This window comes from Gossypium arboreum, chromosome 1, assembly GCF_025698485.1.
Source record: "Gossypium arboreum isolate Shixiya-1 chromosome 1, ASM2569848v2, whole genome shotgun sequence".
NCBI classification, from domain to species: domain Eukaryota; kingdom Viridiplantae; phylum Streptophyta; class Magnoliopsida; order Malvales; family Malvaceae; genus Gossypium; species Gossypium arboreum.
In genome coordinates this window covers 118,004,500-118,015,539 of record NC_069070.1, presented here as the reverse complement: position 1 = coordinate 118,015,539, position 11,040 = coordinate 118,004,500, and the positions used below count along the sequence as shown (strand labels likewise).

The following is an 11,040-nucleotide window of genomic DNA, read 5'->3' as shown; positions in this document are numbered from 1 at the left end:
TGAATCTTTTAAATTTTAAAAATTAATTAATTACTGACATGACACCCACATGGCAACTCATGTATACGTCATGTAATCAAAGTTAACAAACGTTAATTTTTTCATCTATTTTGGGGTGATTTGATAAACAACACAAGTTTAAAGACTAAAACTTTTTAAATGAATGGTTAATATGTGATTTTGTTTTTGATAAAATTGCAAGTCGAAACAAGAGATTATGCCTAAAAATATTTATCTTAAAAATAAAATTTTGCCAAATGATTTTTGTATTATATAATATGTAATATAATAGTGAATATTTTAGAAAGATAAATAAGTTTTATATTTTAAAATTGAATAAAATTAAATTATTAAAACTAAATAAATATAACATTATTTAGAAAGAAAAGGCGAGACTTTTATTCATCATGCTATACTCGTTTATAAATATTATCGAACCAGTGGATATGTTGAAATTTCAATTGAAATCGAATTAATTGATTGGATCGATTTAATTTGGTTAATTAGTTTATTTGCTGATCTAATTCGGTCAGAAATCAATTAATGAATTTTTGAAAGTTGGGTTATTAGTTAATTCGATTCGAAATCGGATAATTAACGAATTAATTGAACTTAAAATTAATAATACATATTATATTTAGTTTTAATTCGATCAAATGAACATGATCAATCAATTTATTTATTGATATGTTTTATGCTTATTTTAACAAAAAAATAAAAATATATAAATTTCGGTTAACCGACTGAATTAACCGAAATATTTTGGTTTAATTAGGTTTTTTGAAAAAATCAATTTAATTAACGATTAAAAGATTAAAAAATTAATTAATTCAATTAATATTAATCCGATTTTAGTTAACCGTTTGAACACTCCTAAAACCAATACAAATTTTTAATACTTAAATCATTAGATCATATTGGGATTTCAGCAAGCAAATATCGTATTAATATCATACAAATTTAATCCAAATTCAATTCAATTTCTCGAAAAAATTTATAGTGACAACTCATATATGGTTATTAGTGGACGCAAAACACTGTCATATCAATATTTTTGTAATCCGATCACACGTTATGCAAATATGACGGGGTCAATAGTTTTAAAGTCAAGAGAAGTCAATGCTTGTAAGTTGGGAAGTTTCTTTCACTTGGAACACTATAGAAAGCCGTGTGGAATTTATGAAACATGGTCCACTTTGTTTGGTGATGTAAACAGAAACCCAACTCCATTCAATGATTTGTACGATAATGTTCTCTGAATTGAAAAAAAAAAAAAGCTCTTGTAAATAAAGGTAACTGTAGTTTAAGTTTGGTTTTAATCAAAATTTCAATATGATTTAATTTAATTTAATCAATATCTACATGTAGAATTATATATCAATACGTGCTATTTTATATAAATTTTAATCTTATAAGTCAATTTTAAATTTTATTTAATTTAACCATTTTTATTTATTTTATAACTACATAAAAATATATTTTAAAATATATATGAAAAATATTTAAAATATCCATCAATCTAGTATAGACAATACTTGATCTATGTACATGGGCTAAATCAAGACCGCAAATTTTTGGGACAATTTTAAAAATAGGTTAAATTTAATTAGAGATTTTGTACTATTTGTATATTTGGAATTTTTTTATTTTCACATTTTAATTTTTTATTTTTCAAATTTTAAAATTCAAATCTAATTATTAGCACCATTAAATTTATTCTCTTAAATTTGCTAGTCCGATAATTTTGAAATAAAAAATTTACTCACTTGATAACTATATAATAAAAAATTTGTGTTGTAATGGACCCAAATCCAATAGAACAATTTTCATTATATTAACAATTTAATTTGCATTTTAAATAAAAATAAAAAATTAAATTTCTTGAAATAAAAGTAAGAAAATTAAATTTAAGAAAATTAAATTTTATATATGCAAAAAGTACAAAGACTTGAAACATATTTTAACCTTAAAATATTTATAAAATTTCTAACAATTAATAAAAGTGATTCAAAGTTATATATAGAAATGGAAAATTGCATTATTAAAGAGTTGTGAATAGTTAAATAGATAGATATTTTAATAATAAAGTTTACTACTAAAAGAATATAATTATCTAAATAAATAATAGTTGTCCCTATATGATTGGATGTTGATAAAGTTATTGAAAGGAAAAGAAAAAAAGGAAAAACAGTGTCTGGTTTCCATCTACAGTGTACACTAAAATATTAAAAGCTTAAGTTATTAAAAGCCAAATCAACTTCATCATTTCGAATTTGTAGTATTGTAAGGCTACAGACAATGATTATTGAAAGTTGATAAGAGTTTATTTTTATTGCATTTTTAAGTAGTGTTGATTGTGAATTATATATTGTTAATATTTTACATTTATATATTGGAATTTAATGGAGTATTTAGGAGCAATAGAAGTGAAAATTAATATATTGGAGCAGTTGAGGCTACACATGGGTAATAGATTTTCACGCGGTCAGACTATACAGGCGTATAGTCAGGGCATATAACTTTGATTTTTAAGTTTTTGACAGTTTAAGAAAGCATATGTAAGGAAATAAAAAGGAGAAAACAAAAGTCGTCTTGTTGTGGCATGAAAATTACCCAAAAGAACGGATATATTGAAAGTTGATTTTGAAGCAATTCTCCAAACAATATTGAAGATTTCAAGCTGATTTTCAAGGAAATTATTATGAGTTTCTTTTATTTTAATGGTTATATTATATTTTTGGTGTTTTCTTCTTGTATGAACTTAAGATTGATTCTATTATTTGATTTCTAGTTTTATACAATAGAATCTTAATTTCTTTATTTTCGATTATAAATTTTGAATTGTTCTTGGGTTAATATTTATAGGGTTTTAATCTATATTTGATGTGTATAAGTAATAAACCCTTCTTCTGATTAGATCTTGCATAGTCGAATGAAGTTTCATGCAATCCTAAAAGTAGGACAACATAAATCTACCGGATTAGAGTCAAATCTAATAGGAATCCATAGAGTGAATTAATACAATAATAGTGATTTTAATTAAAAAATCAATTAATTAACATAGAGTTAGTTGTTTTAAGCTCGAAAAATACATTGACATAAGTTAAGAATTTCTATATATCAACAAAACTAAGAAAATAAATTGCATAAAATTGGATTGACAATTTTAAATGAATTGTAGTTGGATTCTTAGTTGAGTATTGTTTAATCAATCAGTTAATATTTAATTATTTTTATATATTATCTATTTGAATCATTCGTTAATTAATTAATTTTAGTTTTAATTAATTTTAAATTACTAGGTTAAATAATACAAACATAATTACTTTCAGCATAATCATTCCCAAATGTTTGATTTTTATATTGGAGTAAAAATGTATGTAAGCGCATTCCAACTCACATTGTTGGAGTGTGCAGATAGCATTGAGCATGTGTTGGTCTTGACTAAGCTTTGATTTAGTTAGTTAAGTCAGTTAAAGCTTCACTTAGTTAATAAGTCCGGTAAAGTTGTTAGTCAGTTTCGAAGTAGTTATTGCCTGAATGAACTGGCTTGTATCATGTATAAAATATTGAGCTTCAGCAGTGTTTTGGATAAATGGAATAGAGTTTTATTTCAAATATACATATTTTGATTCTACCTTAATAGTTTTATGGTGTGTATTAATATCACTTTTTTAAAGTTTTATTTTACCTCACCTATATTATAATATACAAAAGAGTTATTAGTAAATGAATTTCGAGAATATAATGAAGCTCAATAATTATCTACATTTTGCATAGACGAAAATAATCCACTGAACACTGAGTGGAGAATAGTAATGATATCAATTTCTATAAAAAATTTTACAATAATTCTTTATAAAACAATATAAGAATAGAAAAGATGGTGGAAGAATAGAAAAAATTATTTCTATATTTTGTGTGTCATGCAAATGAAATTTCACTCCTATTTATAGGATTGTCCTATGTCATAACTACAAAAATAGATAGTCATATATTTAGCAATACATAATTATACAATAGATGTCTATTTAAATAATTATGAGAATTTGTTAATAATTTAGTGATGTTTACTTATAATTTTTCATTTACAAATATCGAAACACTATACATATTTTGAAGATTTTTCAACAAATGTAATATCACTATTCCTTTAGTTGCTTTTCAATTTTTTGTTTAAATTTCTGATATGGTATTCCTTAATTTGTTGAGGTTGAATTGCTATTTTGCCAATACGAAGATGTCAAACCTACTGGATATAAATCTGAAGATGAAGTCCATTGCCCATCCCCTAACATTCTCTTTGTCAGGCTGTTGTTTTCCACATCACTTTCTTCTACGTTTTCATATAATTTTTTGGGATTCAACTCGCTTCCGTAAATACTTGAATTTGTAATGATGTTCGAAAAGGATGCCTTGCCTTCGAGGATGCTCACCACCGTAGACATGGATGGCCTTGCTGCCGCAGTAGAATTTGTGCATACAAGAGCTACATTGATCATTGTCATTGCCTCTTCGGGGTCGCAATGAGAGGCTACCCTTGGATCAATTAAATCCAACAAATTCCCCTTTTGCTTCAACGTATTAGCCTAGAAACACACAATTTAAGTGCCACAACGAACGTTATTACGGTCAAGTAAATGTCGACATTGAAAATAAACCGAAATTGCAAAAATAATGATATCACTGTCAGGTTTTTCATTTAACATGCCTCTTTCAGTGAATGTTGGTAAGACAATATACATATCAACATGGATTTATAATGAAATTAACAAAGAGAGTTGGGTTACCAAATCAAGGAGATAGAAAGATTCTTCCTTTAAGCGACCGTGTTTAGTGTTGCACGTGCCACTAACAATTTCAAGGGCCACGATCCCAAAACTATATACATCTGCTTTATCAATTAAACGTCCATGCATTGCATATTCGGGAGCCATATAGCCACTGCAAAGTTAAGAAGATAAACCAAATCTAGCTTCTAAAATGCTAACAATGACAAGCAATCTGAAGTGGGACTTACTAAGTTCCAGCAATTCGGGTGCTAATGTGGGTATTGTCTTCTTCGTCAAGCTTGGCCAAACCAAAGTCGGATATTTTAGGGTTTAGATCCTTATCAAGCAACACATTGGTGGCCTTAATGTCTCTATGGACAATCTTCAAACTTGATTCTTCATGGAGATAAGCTAAACCTCTTGCTATACCAATGCAAATCTTCCGTCTAGTTGGCCAGTCTAATGTCAACTGAAATTCTTCTGGACCTTTCAATAACGATAATATACAAGAGATTGAAGCTCAGATACTAACATGTCCTTACATATCCGCGAGTGTCGATAATACTAAATGGAGTTAAATTCAATCAGGTGAACGAGACCTACCGAACAATGCACGAGCAAGGCTATTGTTTTCCAAGTACTCATATATAAGCAACAGTTGATTTCCTTCAATGCAACATCCATACAGCTTTACTAGATGAGGATGTTGTAGAGCTGAAATCATGCCAATCTCCGTTTCGAACTCGCGATTTCCTTGCTTTGATCTAGCGGATAGCTGCTTGACAGCAATTTCTGTGCCATCTGCCAGAATGCCCTGCATTTACACCAGGTTCATCAACAAAGTAATAGGTCAATGAATATGTAGCTAGCACATGATAGATACCTTGTAAACAGGACCGAAACCGCCTTCTCCAATCTTATTAGCAGCATCAAAGTTGTTTGTTGCGTCCTTAATTTGCCTTAGGGTGAAGCAACTAGTTTGCAATTCTATACCTTTTAGATCTGTCGAAAAACCAAAGCCAAATACATAAGAAACATTTATTTATAAATTATAATATAGCTTCTGACTAACATCTCTGCATTCTTAACCTATTTGGTGCATAAATGGTGAAATAGGCAGTGGATAGGTATATTGTACTATCCTTACATGTCTCATGAATTTCGAATGTAACACAATATATTATTTTCCCTATACATACCTCGCTCCAATGTACTCCTCCGTCTTAAGCATCCACTCCACCAAAGGATGCCGCCCACAATCAGGAAAGTAGCAAATATTGCAGCAGCCACAATACCAACCTCTGCAGCTGCGCTGATACCTCCCCCACTACCTTTTCGAGGTTTATAAGCTGGAATTGAAGAATAGTATATAAATGTTATCAGTGAACATGAGAAGGCACTCTTGGAATTGAAGAAAATTATATAGAAGTTTGCAAGCAAGAGATGGCATAAGTATAGTAAACATTGCAATTAGTTCATACAGTCACCCTTAAGTAAATATTCCTAGAATCTTAAGGAATACAACTGGTATGATCCTTGAAATTTCATAGCTATAATGACTATACGTGCTAAATCCATTAAATAGGGTGTTGGACAAGAAGAAGCCGTTTCCACTAATATGAGAGAATTAGACTCTAGCTATCAACCTACCAGGATCAAAGATAGATATTGCAGAAATAAGAGGACCGAAAACTCCCCTCTCGGGAATAGATGTTGTCCCTTTTCCAGCCCACTGTAAACGGATCTCCAAAGTACCATCTGACACATTTGCAGTGAAATTCTTTAGAATTGGTTTGCCAACCCCGCCTGCTTCATCCTTAATATTGAAATCCTTCAGCGCCCGCTTTCCCTGCAAATTATCCATTCCATTTAACCTAATTTCCGTATATGCAGTCACATGTAAAGGCCAGAAATATAATAATGAAGTATCGGCTTGATTATGGCCATAATCTTAGCTTAACCGGGGATTGGATTTTGAACCCTTATTAGGCCAAAGCGCCTTCACTAGCTCAAATACTGTTATCAGAACTAGTTAAGAAGAAATATGCTGAAATACCTGAATGTAAACATCAAATATCCGCCTTCCTAAGCTGCTATAATTTTTACCATCAGTGAAGTCTATCTCCGCAAAATGGAGGCTCACGTTGTATGTTGCATTGCGCAGACAGAATGCATAATAAGTCAATGAGCTATATGAAAGGCGAGCATTGATGTAAAGCGGACCAACACTTGAAGCAACTTGTTTATTTTCCCGAACTAAGCTACCCTTTGTAATTGAATCATCCAAAAAAAAAACCAGTGCGCTAAATGCCCAATGAGTAGTACTTCGATGAAATGTTGAAAGCTTGTCGTCATAACCATCAGCTTCATAGGTGATATTATCAATAGTTTCTACTCTCCCTCCACAGTTTATATAAAGATAGAGCCAAGCTGAGGTATAATGAAACAGCAATAAGTATTGTAGGAAATTACAACCAAAGTGAAATGGCCATTACGACTCCACATAGTTAAGCAGTACATGAAATTTCTACTTACGTTCTGCTCTGGACAATTAAGGTTTCCCAAACATGAAACAGCTCCTCTATTAAAAAAATAGAAGCCGCAGAAAATATGTTAGGCATTGTATTCATAAGAGAAAAACTGCAGTCAACAAAGAAAAATGATTGTTTGTTAACACTTACGAGTTATTGATCCTTGAAGTACTTGCGAACAAGTTCCTATATATGATAAGGACATATTACATAAACCATAGCTAGTATATCGAAGATCCACTTGTAAATAAAAAAAATTAAAAAAAAACTCAAAAAATATAGCTTAGGTTTTTCTTACAGGCCACTTTTCTGACAGTCATCAACACCACCTGTACTTGTGAAGTTGTTATATGAAAGATCTCTGCAAACAGTATAGTTCAGAATATTACTGTGATGATCAAGCTTCTTGAGCATATAATTTGCTGGCACTAAGCTTTTGGAAGAGAATTTCACATTATTTGATTTGTATCAAGAATCCATTGAGGGACTGCTCCAGTAAACATATTTCCAGCTAAAATCCTGAGAAAAGAATATCATGAAGTTCTTATAATTAGATACTGTGTTATAGAAAGATTTATCAGTTAAAATGAAACCCTTTTTTCTTTGCAATTAGATAACTATATATATATCTCACAGGTGTTTCGCACGTGGAAGAGAAATATTAATTTCTCCACTGAGTCCATTGAAGCTGAGATCTCTACAAGAAAATTTGTAAAAAGGTATGAAAACCGCATTTTGTATCAGAAAATATTCCCAATTAACTTGCTGTACAATCATAGAACAAAGTAGAACTTAAACTGAAAAAAATTGTGTGATCTGTAGGCTAAGTGCTAGAGTCGCATGATTTGTTCAACCTCTTGCAAGTATAGGTAGAACTTATAAGTACACGAATATTTGGATGCGCATTTCCAATGCACCGGCAAGTATGCAGGCATGATAAAGATTCTAGAGACATAATTATGCTAATATGGGCTGGTATAAGGTATAGGCTGAAATAAATTGAAAGAGATAATTTTCTTCAATTACAAAACCAAGCCTATTAGTCTATTACTCACAAGGTCTTTAAGCTTGACATATGATTAAGAGAAGTAGGTAGCTCTCCAATGAGATTGCAGCTCCTCAATATCCTGTAATACAATCACAATAACACTCCATTATTTAAGTTAACAAATATAAAGCTCTTAACTTTAATCAATCTCAGCCTTATTGCAAAGTTTTACTTACAGAATTTCCAAGTTAGACAAATTACTAAGTTGTGAAAATTGTGATTCAGCTCCATTCAAGTCACTAATTATTCTGTAAACAAAATATGCAACAAATCAACAAACAATATCCCAAGTTTTATGTGTATGTATACGTAAAATTGAAATCTATGAAATTTAAGATTCTTTGCTTACATATTTTTCAAGTTTCCTGAAGAAACAATGTCTGGAATTGGCCCACTCAAACCACTTGCGATAATATATCTGTCATTATCAAAGTTGGATTCATTTAAATTATTGATAAAAGAACAATATTTCTAATGAAAAAAAATTAATTAATTAAAGCTCTCACATATCCGTAAGATTTGTCCAATTCTGGAAAATGAAACCCGGAATCTTTCCGGTGAAGTTGTTGTCACCGATCCGGCTGTCAAAAAAAGATAATAAGCATAATTAGATTGTAAACAATTTCGGGATGAGCATGAAATTAAGACCATGAATCCATTGATTTAAGGCAATCCGTAGCGAACATAGTAACAAATGCTGAATGACATGTAGCCATAGATGAACATAGTGAATATAGATAAATATGAAGCTTACAACTCCTTCAATGTAGTCAGCCTAGCAAATGTTTCAGGCAATTCACCAATAAAATTGTTGGAATTAAGAAAACTGCAAATTTAAAACAACAACAATTAACAATAGCAAGGGGAAATATATATTAAACAAACCTAAGAAAAAACAATAATCTCCTCCAAATCATTCAGGGATCTGAAAAGATAGAAATAAATGAAAGGTTTCATAATAATTCTATCACTTTATATAACAAAGTAAAAGAATATAATGAAATGAAATTCTGGTAAATTTAGAAAGGATGAGTCTCTCACAATATCTCGATTTTGGGTAGATTCCCCAATGCAGCAGGCAAGTTTCCTGAGAAGTTATTGTGCTCAAGGACTCTACACAATTTTCCAAAAGAATTAATGGGATTACTCCGTTAGACATTTGTTAGAGCATTATAATGATAAAGCAAAAAGTATTGTGCTCTTCAGATGCGGCCGAAGGTTTTGTCCCCCTGATCTGGGGTGGTTCCAACTCATGCCCTTTTGAATACAGAAGTACTTTGCTCTTTTTAGAGAATGCATTATCGGTGTCTAAAGAAAACAATACTTTTTACTTTATCAGCTCGATGCTGTAATAATATTAATAAAAGAATCTAGTGAAAATTTGATCATATATAATGAAATTAGGAATATTAGGCTAAAACTTGCAATATACAAAGCATCTCACAAGCTGGTAAGATTGCTGATGTTTGCCAGCTCCTCTGGGATTGAACCTGTTAAATGATTTCCAAGAAGGGAACTGCAATATTGTGTTTATTTGTCCAATAAAACAGGGAAGGAATTAATCCAAAATTCTGTAAATTGAACAAATATTATTTAAAAGATAAATTCATTTTACTATTTTAATGAAAGAGAAAAAAATCATACATTTGGACAAGTTGCTGCATAGAACCCCATTGACGAGGAATGGAGCCACTAAGATAGTTACGACTGAGATCACTGTAAAAAGTGTTAAAAGCAACAAATTAATTAGTGAAATTATAGCATTACAAGTACAAATATATTTCTCACAAACTACAACTTAGAATCAATCAATATAAAGCATTTAAAATCGAAATAATCTAAACAAAATTCGCATATGATATGCGCACATTATGTGCTAACGATGATTAATTTGTGATGTAAAAAGAAATATAAATTATATGAAAATGGAAATTAAGGAAGGTACTTGCATTTCTTGCAGGTAAGGAAGTCTGGTCAACTGTGGTGGGAGAGTGCCTGATAGATTTTGTCCCTTCAGCACTCTGTTTATTTGAACAATTTAGAATGGTATTTTATGTTTAGTCCTCAACTATTTCCACGTTATCTTCAATATCAGGTTACTCAACAATTATTTTCACACAAAGCAGGTTAGGATTATCTCAAGTGTCCAATGAAACAGAAAATTTTTAATTTTGAGAGAGATCCTTACATGCGGACAATATGACAGGGGCTGGAACTGCAATCACAAGTGACATTATTAACATAGTATGCACCTTTTTCTGCAAATTTTGCCCAACTCTCGTCTCCGCTGCTGCACGGATCCACGCTAAATTTCCAGTTTGTCTTCCCCAATGTTTCACCTATGCTTTCCAAAGCTTCCACTATACAAATATTATATGAAGTATTAGGCATTTACAAATGGGAAAAGGGTCGAAATTATAATTGAATACCTTCGTCTTTTGCAAGTGTAGCTCCTAAAGTTGAAGTTGCAAGACAGCAAGCACTGAATATGGAAGCAAAAACAAGTAGGGGAGGAAACAACATCTTGGATTGTTGAAGAGATTTTAATTTAGAAAAGAGAATGGGCACAAAGGTTAGATGTTAATGAAGATATTTAAATATGAAAGTGGGAAGTTTCCATGCAACGAAAACCAGGCAAAAAAAGGCTATCGGGTCCCATGCACAGTGTATACTAAATTAAAAGTTTAAT

At 30.7% G+C, this 11,040-nt stretch overlaps 1 protein-coding gene across 1 annotated transcript; it reads right to left on the bottom strand.

The window, feature by feature from the left end:
• Positions 1 to 4,048: 4,048 nt before the first annotated feature.
• Positions 4,049 to 11,006, bottom strand: LOC108481163 (probable leucine-rich repeat receptor-like serine/threonine-protein kinase At3g14840). The gene is made up of 24 exons (XM_053019420.1): positions 10,781 to 11,006; positions 10,540 to 10,711; positions 10,301 to 10,372; positions 9,996 to 10,067; positions 9,796 to 9,867; positions 9,393 to 9,464; positions 9,106 to 9,177; positions 8,858 to 8,932; positions 8,701 to 8,769; positions 8,528 to 8,599; positions 8,359 to 8,430; positions 7,938 to 8,000; positions 7,757 to 7,822; positions 7,602 to 7,664; positions 7,454 to 7,489; positions 7,304 to 7,353; positions 6,829 to 7,202; positions 6,423 to 6,621; positions 5,972 to 6,121; positions 5,656 to 5,774; positions 5,376 to 5,586; positions 5,021 to 5,258; positions 4,791 to 4,944; positions 4,049 to 4,589 (listed from the first exon to the last, which is right to left on the bottom strand). Exons 1-24 carry the CDS (start codon positions 10,872 to 10,874, stop codon positions 4,200 to 4,202), a joined length of 3,027 nt encoding a protein of 1,008 aa, XP_052875380.1. The 5' UTR covers positions 10,875 to 11,006; the 3' UTR covers positions 4,049 to 4,199.
• Positions 11,007 to 11,040: the final 34 nt, after the last annotated feature.